This window comes from Lagenorhynchus albirostris, chromosome 3 (genome assembly GCF_949774975.1).
Source record: "Lagenorhynchus albirostris chromosome 3, mLagAlb1.1, whole genome shotgun sequence".
NCBI classification, from domain to species: Eukaryota; Metazoa; Chordata; class Mammalia; order Artiodactyla; family Delphinidae; genus Lagenorhynchus; species Lagenorhynchus albirostris.
In genome coordinates, this window is record NC_083097.1 from 153,535,859 (window position 1) to 153,557,227 (window position 21,369).

General features: G+C 35.7%; 1 protein-coding gene across 4 annotated transcripts in view; it reads right to left on the reverse strand.

Moving 5' to 3' along the window:
- Positions 1-414: 414 nt before the first annotated feature.
- Positions 415-21,369, reverse strand: part of CNOT6 (CCR4-NOT transcription complex subunit 6) — a 66,925-nt gene continuing 45,970 nt past the window's right edge. For 3 of the 4 annotated variants that reach the window (XM_060144388.1, XM_060144386.1, XM_060144389.1), the window contains 8 exons: positions 14,311-14,415; positions 14,160-14,228; positions 13,005-13,162; positions 12,045-12,199; positions 11,148-11,302; positions 9,995-10,225; positions 6,648-6,850; positions 415-4,489 (listed from right to left, as the gene is read on the reverse strand). In XM_060144388.1, coding sequence (XP_060000371.1) covers positions 4,277-4,489; positions 6,648-6,850; positions 9,995-10,225; positions 11,148-11,302; positions 12,045-12,199; positions 13,005-13,162; positions 14,160-14,228; positions 14,311-14,415 — 1,289 coding nt within the window. In that variant the 3' untranslated portion in view covers positions 415-4,276. The remainder of the gene's footprint in view (positions 4,490-6,647; positions 6,851-9,994; positions 10,226-11,147; positions 11,303-12,044; positions 12,200-13,004; positions 13,163-14,159; positions 14,229-14,310; positions 14,416-21,369) is intronic. The other variant, XM_060144387.1, reaches the window with a different exon arrangement.

Genomic DNA, 21,369 nt, shown 5'->3' on the forward strand with positions numbered 1-21,369 from the left:
AATTAATATAACCCCACCAATACAATGTTTGCTACTGTATTAAAAGCATTTATTCAAAATATGTCAACCTCCTTCCAAAGGATGAAAGACACATGAGCCCATTTCTTATACTATGAGGTATATGGTAACAACAACAAAAATCCTAAATACAAAAGGATCATCAGTTGCCTAAATATAAAATTGAACTTTGGCAAAGATATGAGTGTTATACAGAATACCACAGCCAATAAGGAGATCCTTAAGTTTACACCATCTCCCTATATCATAGCACTGTCCCCGTTCACTCTTCCCTGTCAAAGGGTGAGTTATAACCCTGTCCCAGATGACTCAGAATTTTAAATAGGTGGTCTGCTGATTAACACATATTTTCTCAAGCCTCAATACTACAGCTATACAAATTACACTTTAAAAATATTTGAAACAGGTAATTGAATTTATTGGTTGACTATGAGTAGGAAAATACATCGGTAAAGAAAAGAGACCCTGTATATAAATATAATACTAGCTAGTTACAATTTGACCAAGAAGGTTCCACTGAAAAGAAGAGTAAAAGCCCTTGTTACCACCAGTCCATAGGTCATATTCAGTTTCCCATTACCCTTATCGAAGAGCTGCCTAGGCAAATGGGACATTCTTTGAGCTTAGTGCAGATAATGTGCTGGGTTTTGTTACATGAATGGTAAACAAAACTTAGTCCAGTGCATTACACAATTTAATGTATTGTAAATAAAGACTAGATATTCTATTTTAAACACTACTTCAACATACTGGTTACTAAAATTTATGTAACCAAAAAGAAGAGCAAAGTGAACATCTCAAAATACTGTTTACAAGTAGGGGAGAAACACTTGCTAAAGGTTTTCTTTGAAATATCTGCAGCATTTGTACCGGGTATTCTTATTGGTTCATTAAAAGAGCAAATTGCTATAACTGCTTTGCTTAGGTTGGCTTTTATACTTATATAGCATGACCCCAAAACCTTAAAAGTCACTATGGAAACAAATTCTATAAGTTTAAATAGTAAAAAATGGAATACTAAAATTGAGTTTATTATTGAAAACCGGAAATCTTTTAAGAGCTTTGAAATTTTAATTTCAACATTTAGAAGTGCATTCTACCCAATTTAATAATGTCCTTAGGTTTCAAAGTGCTAACTCAAAATAAGTTTTCCTGGCTGTCACCAAATCAAGTAAAAATAAAAGCACATTTCTTGGAGATGTTCCCTGCCTATCTTCTAGGACTATTAAAGTTGCAATCAACAATTTATTTCTACAACTTTAAATTATGCCATAAATTAATTTTGATGAACATTGTTTAAATTCTTAAAGCATAAATAATTATCACTAATACAGTAAACTGTACTTCAAGAGATTTACAAGGAACTGAGCACCTCCAAATTTCTGATCATTAAAAACAGAAAATATACCCCGAATTTTCTGTAAAACATTCATAAAATGGACTTATCCAGTAAGAATACTGAAATTACATTATGGCAACACCACATTAAATATATTTGTTACAGAATTTTTGAAGAAAACCTATACTGTGAAAACATACTAGTTTTTATTGCATTTTAGGGAGTACGGATTATTGGAAATTATTCAGGACACAGAAGATACTTAAAACACAAAATCTTGCTTATCAGTCTATTTTGGTGTGACCATTTATTCCCTGTAGACTTAAAATATTTTTCTCTCTTTTAAAGGTTACAGTTGTAAATCTACACTCTTGGTTCAATTTATCACTATCTAATAAGGTAGAGAAGCTGTTCAAACTGACCCACAGAAGGTAGTCTGCCACAGAATGCAGTCTGCCTAGAAGAGGCAAGAACAAATATTTTCAAGACGTAACAGGCCATTATATCTTACTATGCTGCCCCCAAATTCAAATATTTTGTAGACAGTAACAAACACAGATGAAAACATTTTATGTAAAGCTCAAACCTTTAGCATCTAACAAGTGCACTCTAGTTCCAGCATCTATGAAAAGAATATATCCTCCATAAACAGAGTAAGTGCTTCTCCCCTTCCCCTTCCATAAAGCTCTCTGGACCTGTTATTATATAATGCAGATCATAAGAAAAGCAGTTTCCTTCATCTCATCAGTCCAACCAGCTCCAGCTTGCCCTTGCTGGAAATTGTCATGATGCACATTACCAACACAGTGTTTAGGATAAATGAGTAAACACACCTTTTATTCACACTTTACAAACAAAACAAAAAACCCAAAAAGAAACCCCATAAAAGTTATGCATTGGTTCTATATCAGTAATACCAGCTTTCCAATGTACTGACTATAAACTGGATGTGTTCGGTGCCAGCACAACTTAAAACAAAAAGCAAAAAATAAAAAACCATCACAACAAAATGTTTAAAAAAAAAAAAAAAAACTTCAAAGGAAAAACCAGGTCCCAGACAAAGATTCAAGATCAAAACCTTTTGGAGAATTTTTTCTTTTTTTTTAAAGAAAAAGAAAAAAAAAAAAAAGAATCATTTACTTAAACAGTATGAGATTTTATTTTCTCTTAAAAACAGAATAAGCACATTTAAGTGCTAAACATTTTTCATAAAATTTTAAGTCATTATCCAAAATGACTCACTCTCTGTATAAAAACTGTTACTAACATTCAACAATTTCTTTTCTTAATGCTCACATACATGGTGTCCTTTTGCTCCCCTGCCTGCAGTTGAAACAAAAGCAGTTAGACCAAGTTCCCTGTGAATTCATTTGATTTTTTTGAGAGAATGAATGAATGAGAACAGAACATATAGGAGTTAACTTTGCAAAGTTAAAGCTGGCTTTAATCTCTACTAACAGCACTATGGGCAAAATACAAGGTATAATATAACTTTTATCTTGGTTGACATGTTAAAATGACTTAGTCACTTTTAAAATGATCTGAAGTATTGTCTTAGGGACCTGTTTTGAAAATACATCTCATTTATTTTATACTGCTTCATAAATGGAAAATTACTTTTTTTTTAAAGGAATGATTTCTAAAAAACATGGAAACTAAGGAATACATAGAAAACAAAAAGAATTCACATGATACTAGTACTCTGGGTGATGAACAGCACTGTGCAATGACACCAAGAAGCAGTGCTTGGGTCTGGTGAGTAAAGACCCAGGGACCCACCCTATGAACATGTTCCAAAATGTGATATTCAATGCTTCACAATGGAAAAAAAGCCACAGCCCATACAAAAGCATTTTCATAAAACTCTGACAAATGTTAAACAGTATTTAAAAATATAAAAGAGGATGCACAGATTTTCTCTGCATGCACAGGCAGTGCTTGGTGAGAACAAATTCAGGCAGGCACAGTGGAGATAGGACAGGAAGTGTCTCAAAAAGGAGTTAAGAAGCTGTCCCTAAGCAGCTGTAATTTTGTAACTTAAAAAAGCTGAGGATTTAAAAATATCAGAATGTACATATATCAACCATTACATTCAGTCCATAATGCCTACAGATCATTCACTGCTCAGCTTATCTGTCCTGGTAGATAGTTTTTTGTAAAAACCCAGGAATTCATGGGTAAGTTGCCTCTGGTCCAAGAAAATGTCCTAAACTTTAAACAGATTTAGATTTAAAGAGCAATGTTCTCAATTTAAAAACAAAGTAGTACAAAAGGGCTAACAAAACCCTAACAGTGCAAATCATCAGCAGAGAAAGTCTGTTGCAACTTCTTTTACAAGCTGGCCTTTATAACACATGAAACAGGTAAAAAAAACTTAGCCTTAGATTACAATACAATCATTTCCAAATCTGATTTTTTTAGTACAAAATTTCATAAATCAGGTCTTCTGTGGATCATATACAATCATAAAGGCTAAATTTAAATTCTATATTTTACAAACAAGTCTGAAAAAGGAGGGAGTAAAGTATGGAAGAATGATCTCTGGATGTTATTACTGGCCTCAAAAAAGTAGTGCTACAGATTTCTGTGCAAAGAGAATATGCTGTTCAAACATTTTCCTATTTCAAGGCATGAAAATATTATATTGGATAGAAGAAACAGGAAAATTACTTGTAACAAATTAAAGATAGGTGCAAACACACCAGTCCCTGTCTAACAGTATATAAAGCATATCGGGCTCAGAATTTGTCTGTTTGCTAGCACCTGGCTTTCATACTATATCCTTATCAAATAATCAGATTGAAAACTCAAATCATCATTAAGGAAAAAAAATCCCTAGTGGCCATACCTCACTCCCCTATATTCAGATTTTTTACGAGTTTACGAGTGAAACTGAGGTCATCCTCTGAAGGTACTTGACTACCTCCTGCCAGGAAGGTGAATGCCGTTAACTTGGGGCAGGAAAGGCAGTAAGAGCTCCAGTTGTGCAAAAAGTGAGAAGTGGTCAGAGGGGATGAGTGGGTGTGGGCAGCCGCTGATATTGTTCTCAACTAGCCAATGGTGGTCCAGAGGTCCCAGGATGCCTAAAGTGTTCAGCTGAGGTTTAGAATAGAAGATGTAGTCAATTATACCCTGAAAAACAGAAGGCAAAAAGAAAAAAAAGACAAGGCCCCACATAAGATAACACTTGAACACTGAGAATTTTCAAGACATATCCTTAGAGTCAAACAAAGAAACTTATTAGCCTGTAGGAAAAGGCAATACTACATAAACCAAATGGCATCCCCAAATGTGAGAATGAAGAAAGTTTAGGGATGATAATCATTCTTCCTCCTATCTGGATCTTTTCAAAATCTTTAACAAGACCTAAAGAATCCTCCATGATAGGGTCTCTGCTTCTCTTTCCTAACTTAATTTGTGACACTTTTCCTTGCTCACTACTCCATTGCCATACTGGCCCTTTTTGGGGAGTAGGGAGGTGCGGTGTGAAGTGGGGTACATTCCTTGTAGGCGCCAAGCTCTTTCCTGCCCCAGGGCCTCCACACATGTCTGGAACACTTTCTTCTACTTGTCAACTGGCTAACTCCTTCTCAACCTTCAAGTGCCAAGTTTAATCACTTTCCCAAGGCCTTCCTGAATCCTGCCCTCACCCACTTAATAGCTCCTACCACCTCTGATTCTTTTCCCTTGCTAACGCACTCCCCCAAGGTGTAACTATATACTCATTTGTGTGGTTGAGACCTATCTCTCCCACCAGAACATGATTCCACGAGGGCCAGGCTGTCTCTGCTCTCAACAACCTCAACAGTACCCAGACACAGCATCTGGCACACAGCTAGGTTACTCTTGGTTTGCTCCTTTCCTCCCTGTAACTTCAGACTCTCCTTTACATGCTCCTGGCCAAGAACATTTAAGCATGTTCAAGAGTCTTCTTCCTAACTTTCTATCAGGAACAGGAACAAGAGGAAAAAAAAAAAATCCCTAATCTCTCCCACCTTTTAGTTATCACCCTCACCTCTTCTTCAATCAACCTGCTTGAAATAAGAATCTAAAAGTTGGTTTTTCCTACCTCATTGCTCAGTTATTCTCCAACTCATCATATTCTAGTTTCTCTGACTACTAGCTCTCAAGTGAAACAACTCTTATCAATATCTTTCTGAAGCTTAACACACACACCTCTTTCCCTAGAAAGGCTTTCTTTCCTTGCTTAATTTAAGTTCCTATACTGTCCTGGTTTTCCACCTCTCTGGTTACTGTCATTTACATGTTAGTTTTCCCCAGTCTACTCCAGTCTCTCTTCAACTCTACACACTCATCTGTTCCCAGGGTTAAATCATTATCTACAGTACTGTGGATCCTCCAAAGCCAAATAAAAAAAAATTGTCAGTTTTCAACAGTTTCTCAAAGGAGTCTAAACAACCTCCCCTCTAAAATTAAGAACCAGTTAACACAAGTATTTACACTATTCTAATAGACAATCTAACCTGAATGATTATTTTCTCAGCAAGTTAGAAATGGAAAATTAGGATTTTAGAGAGCGTAAATGCAAAAGGTGGCTAAAAAGGACAGTTGAACACAAGTCCTAAACAACCACAGATAATAAAAATGAGGAGAATTACTAAGGAAAAGGCTCCATATTGTAATCCATTAATTGTGTAACAAGGCATATAAATAATATATATATTAGAAATTTTAAAATGGCTAATAATAAAAGACATTTCGGTTCTCAAGTAGTACAGTTTCAGTTAAACTGAAATAGAGATGGAACAAATTTGACAGCAAATTAAATATGATGGCCCTGCATATCCAGCTGTTAGTAATGAGCCTACAAAAAAAAATAATTGCCCCAAAAAGGTGACAGTTAACTCAGGATTTACTATCATTATTTCATCTGATTTCTTACCTTGGAAATGATTCTAATAGGTATCTATAAAGTACAGATGGGACTCTAATCACATGGAATTCTACATTAAAAGTAATAAAAGAGGGCTTCCCTGGTGGCACAGTGGTTGAGAGTCTGCCTGCTGATGCAGGGGACACGGGTTCGTGCCCCAATCCGGTAAGATTCCACCTGCCGCGGAGCGGCTAGGCCCGTGAGCCATGGCCGCTGAGCCTGTGCATCCGGAGCCTGTGCTCCACAATGGGAGAGGCCGGTAATAAAAGAATGCTGCTGTCAACTAGTTCGAGATGGCTTAATTCCATTCTGAGCATTAACATTTAAAGCCATCATAAAGTTATAAGACACTTTAAAGAAATGAAGGCTTTAAAAGTTTATTATCTCAAAACTCACCTTAAAATCAAATGTGTAATTTGTGTAAGGCATCAGGCCACTCTCATAGGCACTCTTTAACTTGAAACCATGAGTGATCCTTCCATTGGTTGTCCCATTTTTCCCATTACAGCTGAAGTTTGTAAGACTTTCATTATATCTCAGTTCCTTAAAGTCTTTATGATTTGTTTCTACTCCACCAGTGCTCAAATATTCCACAACACCTATAATGAAAATAAATGTACTTTTTGCACTGTCAAGTATAATACACAGTGTACAACACATAACTAAAAACATAATTTGGTAGTAAAGTTTTAAATCACACATATTCCCACTTTCTAAAATGTTTCAGTTTTTCACATTTGCCAAAACTTGTATAAACCCATTTTTACATGGTTTTAATCATAGTATACTGAATATTCTATACTGTATCACATGAACTTATGTTCATATGTCTTCTCAATTATTTTTTTTTAATGATTGCATAATACAACTGGGCTGATGTATAGTATTTGTTAAGCTAGTTCCTTATTTTTTTAAATTCATGTTATTTCTACCTTAAAAAAAAAAAGAATACTATAATCAACATCTTAGTATGTAGGTTTCTGCTATGCTTAGTATAAAATACCAAGATTAGGATTCATCGTGCCTAAATATACATTGGGTTGGCCAAAAAGTTCTTTCAGTGTTTTCCGTAAGATGGCTCCAGTAGCACTTAAGTTCATTCGAAACAATTTTGTTAGATTGTGACAGCAGTCATATCAGTGTGCATTTAAAAAGAAACTTCTCAAAATTGGTGAATTTTTGTGTAGCCATTTTAATACTGAAGATGGAAGAAAAAAAGCAACGTTTTCAGCATATTATGCCTTACTATTTAAACAAAGTTAAAAATGCAACTGAAACGCAAAAAAATTTGTGCAGTGTATGGAGAAGGTGCCGTGACTGACTGAACGTGTCAAAAGTAGTTTGCAAAGTTTCGTGCTGCAGATTTCTCAATGTTTAATGCTCCACAGTCGGGTAGATCAGTTGAAGTTGATAGCAATCAAATAGAGACATTAATTGAGAACAATCAACACTGTACCACGCGAGAGATAGCCAACATACTCAAAATATCCAAATCAAGCGTTGAAAATCATCTGCACCAGCTTGGTTATGTTAATTGCTTTGATTTTTGGGTTCCACATAAGTGAAAAAAACCTTCTTGACCAACTTCCGCGTGCGATTCTCTACCGAAATATAATGAAAATGTTCCGTTTTTAAAACAAATTGTGATGGCTGATGAAAAGTGGATACTGTACAACCATGTGGAATGGAAAAGATCGTGGGGCAAGCAAAATGAACTATCACCAACCACACCAAAGGCCGGTCTTCATTCAAAGAAGATGATATTGTATATATAGTGGGATTGGAAGGGAGTCCTCTATTATAAGCTCCTTCCGGAAAACCAAATGATTAAATTCCAACAAGTACTGCTCTCAATTAGACCAACTGAAAGCAGCACTCGACAAAAAGCGTCTGGAATTAGTCAACAGAAAACGCATAATCTTCCATCAGGATAATGCAAGACCGCGTGTTTCTTTGATGGCCAGGCAAAAACTGTTACAGCTTGGCTGGGAAGTTCTGATTCATCAGCCATATTCAATAGGCATTGCACCTTCGGATTTCCATTGATTTCAGTCTTTACAAAATTCTCTTAATGGAAAAACTTTCAATCCCCTGGAAGACTGTAAAAGGCACCTGGAACAGTTCTTTGCTCAAAAAGATAAAAAGTTTTGGGAAGATGGAATTATGAAGTTGCCTGAAAAATGGCAGAACGTAGTAGAACAAAACGGTGAATACGCTGTTCAATAAAGTTTCAATAAAGTTCTTGGTGAAAATGAAAAATGTACACACACACACACACACACACACACACACACACACACACACACACACACACACACACACACACACACACACACACACACACACACACAGAGCCAACTCTGAAAGAGTTACAGAGCAACTTCAGCATCCCTGGACAGTATTTTTCCAATATGCGAAGCATACGATGGGTTCTGCAAATATTTAACTTTCATTTAATTAGTTAACAAGACTGGACATTTTCCCATGTGTTTGCTATTAAAATACTGTATTTTGCAACATGGAAATAGGTTCTAAGATCTGCATTATTTGACAAGAGTCTCTCTTGGCCCCTCAGATACTTTGTAGCTAAAAAGAGGATGCAAGGCATGTAGAGAAATTGCCGGTAATCCCCAGATGGCTTTGAAAGAAGAATTATGGATCTTAGACACCTTTATTTCCCCGAAAACGATTTTTTTTTTTTTTTTTTTTTTTTTTTTGTGGTACACGGCCCTCTCACTGTTGTGGCCACTCCCGTTGCGGAGAACAGGCTCCGGACGCGCAGGCTCAGCGGCCATGGCTCACGGGCCCAGCCGCTCCGTGGCATGTGGGATCTTCCCGGACCGGGGCACGAACCTGTGTCCCCTGCATCAGCAGGAGGACTCTCAACTGCGCCACCAGGGAAGCCCTGAAAACGAATTTTAACATAGTTTCTAACTTATTATCTATTCTCTCATCTATTGTGATAGCAGTGATGTGCTACTGAATTTAACCACTCTGAGCGTGTGAATGTGTGTATGTGTGAATGTGCACATTCTTGCATGCATGTAAGTCCAAGGAAAAGTATTCTTGTGTATGTATGTGAGAAAGTATAAACAAGGAGCCAAAAGACAAAAAGAAATACTTAGTTTGATATTACAAGGACTATGGCTTTTACTCACTGTACTAACTATGGAAAAGTATTTAAGAATAAGGCTTTCTGTATTCTTCTACTTTGTGATTAAAAATCAAGATTCTTGATCTTTTTTTGTTAAAATCACTTGCCTGATCTGTGTAAATAAAAAAAAATCTCAATTTCCACCTGAGGTGTATTTTTCTAATCAAGCCCATCAAAACTGGAGATCCTTTAATATACGGTCAAATTTAAACTGGATTTTATTACCACATGCTGGAATCCCAAAGAGTCTGTCTTAATAACCTTTTCAGAGTGTGCATTACATATAACCTGGGGATAATGAAATACAATTATATGTTCTTTAATAAGTTACTTCAAGTTATCACCTACGTGTTTACTGAAGATGATTAACATCCTTCCTCCTGAGGTTTTTCATAATACCATTTCATTTTCAAAATGGTTCCCCTACTCCACAACACATTTTTTTTAACCTGATTCATAGCTGCCACTATAAATTGAATTTTCATTTTGACTAAATTTGGAATTATAAGAAACAACACATTACAAAAACATTTTAAGTCAGTAAGCATTCTATATAAAATAGCATTGTTTTGTTTTGTTTTGTTTTTACCAGAGTCCGGCAAAGAATTAAGATCTGCACACAACACCAGTGGAATAGTTCCAAATTCTCCCAATGCACTGGACTGGAGGCTTCTCGAGGCTTTATCAATGATGTTCTTCACTTCTGAGAGGAACATCATTGTTTGAACCAACTTCACATCAGAGTATTCAGGGTCCCAGTGCATATGAGCATTAGCCACGAGAATAAGTTGTTTTTCTGTTCCAAGATGTGGCTTTCCAGCTATATTAGATAAAAAGAAAAGAAACAAACAAAACCTGTCCATAACCCCATATATGCTCACAGGGTCTGAAAGCAAGTAATATCTCAGAATCTTGGGAATAATAAAGAAGTCTAAAATTTAGTTAACCATCTCCCACCTGATGACTGAATCTACCCTACAACAAACCTGAGAAATAGACATCTAACCTCTCGGTTGAGTACTTCCAGAATAGGGTATTCACTACTTGAACAGAGACAGCCCATTCTATTTGGGACAGCTTGATTTTTAAATAGTTCCATCTCCTTAAAACTTCTGGTCTTCTAGATGTCCTAAATTGAGCATCATAAAATTAAATTGACACCCTTTTTCTTAAGATATGTTTAAGATAGTCATTAAGTTCCATCTTTCATCTTTCTATCCCTCAGATTAAATATCCCCATTTCCAACTGTTCCTCAAGTGACAGTAGTTTCAGTTCGTAGCATGAAGGTCACTCTAAACACACATTTAATTTGAAATAAGTGGTCCATTTCTCCAAAACTCAAGACCTTTAAAATAATGACTAAAAAGGTCAGGAAGAGAAGTCAGCATACAGAATATCCCTGTTGCCAAGAAATTATGTAAGTGTATGGAGTTCTTCTCTCTGAGCAGTCATTTTAACTAATATTTACACTTCAGCATTTTATGTGAAAAATTCTTGAGGAGAAAAGAAAGCTGTTTTTTTCCTTTGGCTTTAAGCCTTTTAAGATTTGACATAGTTTTCTGGGCAATGTTTCCTCATCTTGAGCTTTGCGGTAGAGATAAATGGATATAAGGTTTTAGAATCTAAGATTTAAATTCTGAGTTTCTTCAGGTGTTAGACAAGACTATTAATATGTAACAAATTTTTTGTTTTCTATTAAATTTTGGAGGTCAATTTCATAGGAAGTGGAAAAGTCACTCACATGACATTTCAATCAATTCCTTTCGAAGTTCTAGCAGTACAGCAACTCCAATGTTATCTTTTGTCATGACTCTATTCAGCATAGCTTCAGACCCTTCTGAATTTGCCATTGCTAGCTGATTAAATTCAACAGTGTGTTTCTGAACCAAAGTAAATCTAAAACAAAAACAAACACACACACACAAATATAAAATTGAGAATACCAAGACATTAGCTTTGTGGAAAATGCAATTTTCCCCAACTTCCTTAACAGATATGATGGCATGTAAATTACATTATGGAAAATCCTCCACACTTAACACCAAGCTTCCCATGTCCATTTAAGTTGTTCTCAGTCTGTTACGGATACAAATAACATTTTGATAAACTTTTACAACTTAAGAAAATGTAGTCATCTTCTGTTTAGGTTTCACATTGGAAAATTCCATCTTATAATTTTAAAATAATTCTCTTCCTAAGTACACGCTTAAGAATCTCTCCACCATCCCAGAGGGAATGCAATTACAAGGTGTTTAAAGTAACAACTGGAGTTAAACCCTAGCAAACACCTGAAGAAACAGCAGCACTTTCAACATGCCCTCCAAAACACTATTTCTGATGAATCAAAACAAAACCCTCTAAGTCAACAGTACTGTTTTCTTGAGTAATAATGAAACGCCTCATTCTCTTATTTGCCAACTAATTTCCATTCCCTTGGCCCCCATCCTGCAAACAGAGAAAGTTTTCTTTTTAAGAAATAAGATGACTGGGAATTCCCTGGCAGTCCAGTAGTTAGGACTCTGCACTTCCACTGCAGGAGGCAAGGTTCGATGCCTGGTCTGGAAACTAAGATTCTGCATGCCATGTGGCTCAGCAAAAAAAAAAAAAAGAAAAGAAAGAAAGAAAGAAGATGACTTACTTTTCTGTCTTAAAGAATATTGCACAGCCATCAACATGTTTTCTTTCTTGTTCTGACATTGTCCTAGCTCTAGATTTAGGACTAAAGAATCCATTATAGCCACGTTCTTTCAGTTCTACCAGAAAAAAACTGTAATACTGTTCTGTTTCAACCTCCTGAAAAATTGTAAATAGCAGAGTTATTTCATAAGACAAAAATCAGTCCTATGCATTACCTTTATATGTACAGTTTAAGAACTTAAAAGAATTTCAAAGGACTGATCTGCAGAATGAAGAATTACATTTTTTCGATGTAATTTATCTGAAACCAATCAGAACACCTACCTGTCATTTTACAGGTACCAGTTGATAAGGTTAATTCTTTATTGTTTAGGAGTAAAGAATAGAAAGACATATACCCCTATGCATATATTTTTCCTTATATTTTAGAATTGGCGTAGAACAAAAATCAGAGAGGTAACAGGAACTCCACAGATCAAATTTCACACCACAAGGAGAGTGACTTGCCCAAGGTCATGTAAGTTATTATGAGAGTTGGACTGAGAACTCAGTTACTGTGCACCAGGTTCAATGCCCTTTCTACTTTGACCTAACTATTCAATTACCACTGGAAGTAAAGCAAAATTATACCTTGACAGTGTTACAATTTTAGTAACATTGTCACCCAATTAAAAAATAGTGTACAGGAGCATCAGGGAGGAAAAAGTAAACATTTAGCTGTCATAGCAAACACTTAAAACCCAGCTTAACCCATCTGCTTAATTTGGCAGCACACTGCTACAAAGCACAGCTGGCAGTGAATGCTCCCAGAATTCACTAAATACAGAAAAAGTCCATATTTTAATAACTGCTAAAGCTAGGACTTCATATGTGTCAGTGTAATGCGTTCCCAAGCTGTTCCTTGCTTGATCAATGTTGGGGCATTTCTTCAATTTAAACAAGTGCTCTTCTGATGACTTACCTGAAGACTTATGACATCAGCATTGCAACTCAAGATTTCTTGAATAATGGCCTTTTTCCTGTAGTCCCAATTTAGTGCCCATGATGGACAGTAGCCATATAACTGCCGGGTCGCATATTTATCACAAAGAACATTATAGCACATGACAGAAAACAAGGCTGTAGGAAAGATAACTTTACTTATTCACACACGTGGCAGAAAAAAAAAAACATAATTAATTTCAATAGTTTTCACTTAAATGCTAAGTTTGACTTTATTTATTCAATATATATTCACTGAAAAACTACTATATGCCAGACATGGCATAAATAATGTTAGAAAATAAATGAAGGACAGATACGTGAACAAATTATAATATAAATAAATAATGTGTTTCCTGCTACAGAGGTACACACAGAAGGTTCAAAAACTAACAGAATACGATCTTAAGTCCTTCAGCCTCTAAGACCAGGGCTCCTCATTTCTATGTTCCCTCCACCACTTCAACTATTGTTAATGTAGAATGTGGAAACCTGACAGGTAGTTTTCTTAACAGGCATCTCTACTTTTCTTCTACAGAGCAACTACTATTAATTCACATGAAAGAAAAGGGGTATTATAGACCAAATCCTGTTGCACACATCACAGAAGTGCTCAAACTATTTTCATACAATTTTAAAAGGAGATTAGAGGTCATTAGTTCAATTTCTCTTTTAAGTAGGTGTTTTGGCTATCTTAAACTTTTGTATTATCAACTACATCTGGAACACAGTACAGTTTGGAAACTTACAGTATAGAAAGATTTTCATGTATTTATTATAACTGAATTTGATCAATACTTTAGAGCAGAGTTCCTCAACAGCAGCACCTCTGATCTCTAGCCACAAGATGCCAAGAGCACTTCTACCAGTTGTTAACAATCAAAAAATATCTCCAGGCATTGCCAAATGTCTTCTGGGGCATAAAATCGCCTCTGGTTGAGAAGTACTGCTTTATACCAAACTTTCCGTAGCATAGTAAAGAGACCAGGTAATCAAGTCTTCGTTATTATCTCCCAAACCAAATCAACCTTAAGCATTCTACTGTAACACTGCCCAAAATCTAAAGCATACCAACAATACTATTAGGTTTACAAAGAAAAAGTAAAAATAAGATTTAAATAATTAGGCTACCAACCAGTTGGCCGTGTTCTGTCTGGTTCTTGTAACATAATCCAAGATCTTGGAGGTGGTTGTTCTGTTGAAACTAGTTGAATATAAAACACAAAATTAAACAATATTCTTACATGTCTTTCTAAAAAAAATGGTTTAATCAAATGACCACTTACTTCTTTTTGCAGTACCTGCCAAATTATCAAGCAAATAGTTCAGTAGCCTTCTTGTTCCATCTGGTTCCAGATAGAGGTTCAATATATCCTGGGTAAGTGGATTTCCTGGAAATGTTTTTTAAATAGGTAAAATGAAACCAAGACAAATACTAAAATATTTCAAAACTGAAAAATATACCAAAATTATCAGATCATCTATAACAATGTATATTAACTATATATATTAACCATATATAACTGTATATAAAAAACTATATTAACTCAACATACCAAACTAGAATATTATTTTTTTTCAGCTTTTGATGTGAAGAATAAAAAAGATTCATACTACATTCTACAGAAGTATCCAAAAAATGATTATTAATGTACTGATGTCAATCTAGAAGATATCTAATAGTGCTCTGCATCTGACCCTGCCTCATCAACACTTTCATAATGATCAAAAGAGAGTAAAACTGGATTGGGGAAGAGTTGGAAGAAGGACTAGGCAAAGGAAAGGTGAGAACCAATATAATGAATCACAGAATCAAAATTTAAGAACGCTACAAAGTTAATAAGAAAACATCCTAATGACAAATGCTGTCTAGCACTTAGATTTTTTAAAATTCTAATGAATAAAGTAACAGGATGGGACAGACCTGGTTTAAGATTAAGCCACTAATGAAGGGGAAAACCCCAGGGCAGTGATCCAACAGTAAATTCAATCACTGTTTCGTAAGTGCCAAAAATGAAAGCTAATGCAATGATTTACATGTATTGTTAATAGTCTCAAATTCTCTCAGAAGGACTTCTTATGTACAAGGAACAGCATAGTACACTGTTTCAAAAGCAAAGTTCCTACCCATGCTCCATTTTAAGAAAGACTAATAAATTCTATAGATGGAAGATAGGTAAAATGATGAGAGATCTTAGCCATTCCAAATTTAAAAAAAAAAAAGGTATGGACTATAAGAATGATCACCACACAGAGAAAAAAGTATTTTTTTCCTTTTCTCTTGTGAAAGAGTAGACTCAAAAGGCAGAATGAGGACCAAGCTCAGAATAGAAGTGTTTGTTAAACATTAGAATTATTTAAGATGAAATGCCCTGACCTGTGAGGTAGTGAAGTATCCTTCATTAAAAGCTGGATTACACGGATGGGAAGAATCCTAAGTTAGGATTTTAAGAACTGTAAAGGTAAAAACATGCTCCTATAAGTGCAAGGTATATATTTGTAGGAAGACAAGTAACAATAGTATCATTCCCCATATGTGTACAGTTCTTTACAGATACCAGAGTCCTAAAATTTTCATTTAGTCACAATCCTATGAGATAGGTAGCTATAACCTCAAAGTTACCAGGACCCTGTTAAGCATATCTTGAGAAAATGAAGTCAACCAAAAAACTTCTCAGTACCAGGTAAGCATCCCATTCTAACTAGACCTACATTACTGCTGTTATTTTTACTACTTTCTAGTGCAAAAAATATTTAAAGGCAACTGCTGAGTACTTATAACTATGTGATCCTCCCTTCTAAGATCTTTCTATAAAATTAAAAACCATCCCCAAACCCAAACATCTATTTTTGACTCTCTAATAAATGCATGAAGCCAAATGGTATATTTCCCACAACATCTGCTTGTTCTTTGGAATTCCTTTAAATTTAATCTACTTTTCATTGCCTGGAAAAATAATACACATAGGGTAAACTTAACAATACAATTCTGGAATTAAAACATGATACTGAGTCTCAGAACTAAGGAACAAAAGTGAATGAGAGAAGTCGTTTCTGGAAAGATGAAGTAAACATACTTTTCCCTATTTCTCCTGCTGAATACAACTAAAATCCCATTAATTATGTGTAAAGAAATGTAAGACTCTGAAATGTGGTAAGAAGGCAGAATGTTCAGAGACTTCAGGACCTGAGGAACAACACAGTGGTGAATTCCTTGGGTTTACTGTTTGTCTCATATATCCCAGACACAGAGCTAAGAAGCCAGCAACACAGAAACACCTATGGGTACAGAAAAAAAATTCCAACAAACGCCAAAGGGCCAGGAAAGGGCAGCCTAACAAAACAAAACTTTTAGATAGTAACAGCTCTACTACAGCTAAACACCAAAGAAACATACATGGCATCCTCTCTACTCATGCCAGCAAAGACCAAGCAGGGAGCTTAGACTTATACCCTTATGAGGAAGTAAGGAGGTACCCCAACACCCCTAGCAGGGTAGGGTCAGAGAAGGCCAAGAAGGTAGCTGGGACTTTTATCCCCTCCAGGCAGTAACAAGCACCTCCTCCTCCGCCCTGTGGTGTCTGCAGAGACCAAGAAGGGAAGCCTGGACTATCACCCCAACCCGCAGTAATGAGGTGCTCCTCCACCTCCCTTCTGGAGATGACGTCAGAGGAGGCTGAGTAGAGTCAAGACTTTTACCATCTCCCAACAGTAATGAGGTCACCCCAATGCAGTGACTATGGAGACCACATAAGGAGCCAAAACTGCCACCTGTACCCAGCTGACCCTCAGGTGTCAACAAAGGCTAAGTGGAATCTTAACTCCTACCTCCCCTGGCAGAAAGGAGATGGTGTTCTCCATTTTCCCTGCCACAGCAGTGATAGAGAAAGCCAGCAAAAAAGGTTTAAATAAGATCCGGAGTCTTATAACATAATGTGAATATGTCCAGCTTCAAGTGAAAATCACTAATCATACCAAGAACCAGGAAAATTTCAAACTGAATGAAAAAGATAATAGATCCCAATACTGAGATGATAGAAACATTAGAATGATCTGAGCAAAACAGAGAAGGCATGATAAAAATGCTTCAATGAAAAATTACAAACATGCCTGAAATAAAATGACAAAAAAATAAGAAGACTCAGTAAACAAAGTTTTGGTAAACAAATGAAATGTAAAAACCAAATGGAAATATTAAAACTGTAAAATAGGATAAATGAAATAAAAAACTCAGTTGGATGGGTTCAACAGCAGAATGGAGGGTCAAAGGAAAGAATCAGCGAACTGGAAGGTATAACACTACAATTACGCAATCTGAACAACAGAAAGGAAACAGATTGAAAAAAATAAATGAACAGAGAGCCTCAGGGACCAGTGGAACTACAACAAAAAATTTAACATTCATGTCCTCAGAGCAACGGAAGCAGAAGAGCACAGGGCTGAGGAAGTACTAAAGAAATGGTGAAAGTTCCCCCAATTTGGCAAGAAACCTAAACCTACAGATTCAAAAACTTCAAACAGGACAAACTCAAAGGAATCTATACCAAGCAACATCATAATTAGACTTCTGAAAACTAAAGACAAAGAAAAAAATCTTGAAGGCAGCCAGAGAAAAACAACCTTATCTGTAGGGGAAAAACAATATGAATAACCACAAATTTCTCATCACAAACCAGTAGAAAGTGGCATGGTATTTTTCAAGTGCTGAAAGAAAAGACCTGTCAACCCAGAATCCTATATCCAGCGAAAATATCCTTCGGGAATGAAGGAGAAACAAAGACATTTTCAGATGACAGAGAACTAAGACACTCTGTTGCCAGCAGACCCTCCCCTAAGAGAACCATTAATGAAAGTTCTCTAAATGGAAAGGAAATGATAATAGAAGGAACCCTGGAATATCAGGAAGGAAAAAAAAGATTATGGTTTAATAAAAGGGGGGGCAAATATAATAGGCTTTCCTTCTCAAGTTTTCTGAATCTTGTTTGGCAGTTAACTGGGGGAACAGGCAAATAAAAGGTCATAAAAAGAGCTATGGTTTTTATATGTCACTCAAACTGGTAAAGTAGTAACACCAGAAGACTATGATAAATTAAGTTTATATACTGAAATACCTAGAGCAACCACTGAAAAAGATAATTCAAACACATCACAGACAAATTAAAATGGAAATGTAAAAAGATGCTCAAATAACCCATAGGAAAGCAAGAAAAAGAAAACAGAAAAACAAAAGCAAGGAGAACAAACAGAAAACAAAAAATAAAGTGGCCGATGTAAGCCCCAATAAATCAACAATTATAGTAAATGTAAATGGTCTAAATAGACCAATTAAAAGACAGAAAATTGGCAGTGTGGATTTAAAAACATGACCCAACTATATGCTATCAACAAGAAACTCACTTCAAATATAACAATATAAGCAGGTTGAAAGGAAAAGGATGGAAAAAAAATCATGCAAACATTAGTCAGAGGAAAGCAGGAGTGACTATATTAATATCAGATCAAGTAGATTTCAGAGAAAATCACCACACTGCGAGTGGCCTTATGTAACGATAAAGGGCCAATCCCCCAAGAAGAATTAGCAATTCTAAATGTGTATCTATCAAACAACAAAACTGCAAAATATTTTAAGCAAAAACAATTCCATCCAAAAACTGATGGAACTGAAAGGACAATAGAGAAGTCTACAATTACAGCTGAAGACGTCAACACCCCTCTCTGAAAAATTGATAGAACCAGACAAAAGTCCACAAACCATCAATCTAATAGATATCAGACAAATATATTGGATCTAACTATTTATACATCATCTACACAGTAACAGCAGAATACAAAGCTCTTGCCCAATGCCCAAGGGACAAATACTAGGATAGATCATATCCTGGGCCATAAAACCAAACATCCACAAATTTAAAAGAACTGAAATTATGTAGAATGTACTCTTCAACCACAATGGAATGACACTAAAAATCAGTAACCGAAAGACAATAGGAAAATGTGCAAACACTTGGAAAATTCTGACTGATCCATGGGTCAAAGAGGAAGTCTGAAGGGAAATTTCAAAATGCACTGAGCTAGTGAAAATAAAATTTGTTGCTGGACACAGCTAAAGCAGGGCCAAGAGGGAGAGTTACAGTACTAAATGCATACATCAGAAGAAAAAAGTCCCAATTCAATAATCTAAGCTTCTACCCTAACAACCAAGAGAAAAAGAGTAAAATAAACCCAAAGAAAAAGCAGCATAGAAATACTAAAGAGCAGAAATCAGTGAAACTGAAAACAGAAAAATGGAGGAAAAAAATTTTAAAGCTGTTTCTTGGACAAGATCAATAAAACTGACGAACCTTTAACCAAGACTGATAAAGAAAAAGAGAGACAAAAATTACTAATATCAACAACGAAAGGGAATAAGGGTATCACTACAGACCCTACAGAAATCAGAAGGATAAGGGAATACTATAAACAACTCTACATACATAAATTTAACAACACAGATGATATGGGCCACTTCCCTGAAAAACACAAATCATCACAACTCACCCAGTAGATAATTTAATAGCACTACACCTAGTAAAGGAAATGAATTCATAATTTTAAAACTACCAGAAAAGAAATCAACCCAGACTGTTGCACTGAAAAATTCTACTAAACATTTAAAAAAGGATTAACTCTAATTCTACAGAATCTCTTCTGGAAAACAGAAGATGAGGGAACACTTTCAAATTCATTTCATAAAGCTAATATCACCTTGATACCAAAACCAGGCAAAGTGAGTATAAAACAAACAAAAAACAAAACTACAGACAAATATCTCTCATGAATACAGTCAAAAATCATTAAAATATTAGCATACACTTACCAGCAATAAACAAATTGTACACCATGATCAAGCGGATTTTATTCTAGGAATGCAAGCCTGGTTCAATATTCAAAAATTAATTATCAGGCTAAAGAAGAAAAATTATATATCACATATCAACTGATGGAGAACAAACATTTGACAAAATTAAATACCCATTCATGATTTAAAACTCTCAGAAAAAGAAGGATAGAAGGAAAAATCCTCAAATTGATAGGGCATCTACAAAATACCCATGCTAACATTATACTGAACAATGAAGACAGAATACTTTCTAAGGTCGGGGAAAAGGGGGGATCTCTGCTCTCACAAGTCTTATTCAACATAGAGCTGCAAGTTCTGGTCAGTGCCATAAGGCAAGAAAAAGGAAAGAAAAGCATACATATTGGAAAGAAATAAACTTCTCCCTATTTGCAGGTGACTAATTTTCTACATAGAAAAAAATTTTTTAATTACTAAAAAACCTACAAAAAATAGAAAAACCAACTCCTAGAACTAGAATTGGGTTCAACAAAGTAGAATGATACAAAATCAAGCCTTGGTAAATTTAAGAAAATTGAAATAGTATCAAGTATCTTTTCCGGCTACAACGCTATGAGACTAGATATCAATTACAGGAAAAAAATCTGTAAAAACTACAAACACATGAGGCTAAACAATACACTACTAAATAACCAAGAGATCACTGAAGAAATCAAAGAGGAAATCAAAAAATACCTAGAAACAAATGACAATGAAAACATGACGACCCAAAACCTATGGGATGCAGCAAAAGCAGTTCTAAGAGGGAAGTTTACAGCAATACAATCCTACCTCAAGAAACAACAAATGTCTCAAATAAACAAACTAACCCTACACCTAAAGCATTAGAGAGGAGAAGAACACCAAAAAAACCCCCAAAGTTAACAGAAGGAAAGAAATCATAAAGATCAGATCAGAAATAAATGAAAAAGAAATGAAAGAAACGATAGCAAAGATCAATAAAACTAAAAGCTGGTTCTTTGAGAAGATAAAACAAAATTGATAAACCTTTAGCCAGACTCATCAAGAAAAAAAGCGAGAAGACTCAAATCAATAGAATTAGAAATGAAAACGGAGAAGTAACAGCTGACACTGCAGAAATACAAAGGATCATGAGAGATTACTACAAGCAACTATATGCCAATAAAATGGACAACCTGGAAGAAATGGACAAATTCTTAGAAAAGCACAACCTTCTGACACTGAACTAGGAAACTGAAAATACAAACAGACCAATCACAAGCACTGAAATTGAAACTGTGATTAAAAATCTTCCAACAGGACTTCCCTGGTGGCGCAGTGGTTAAGAACCCACCTGCCAATGCAGGGGACACGGGTTCGAGCCCTGACCCGGGAAGATCCCATATGCCGCGGAGCAAGAAAGCCCGTGCGCCACAACTACTAAGGTCCATGCGCCTAGAGCCCGTGCTCCACAACAAAGAGAAGCCACTGCAATGAGAAGCCCGCG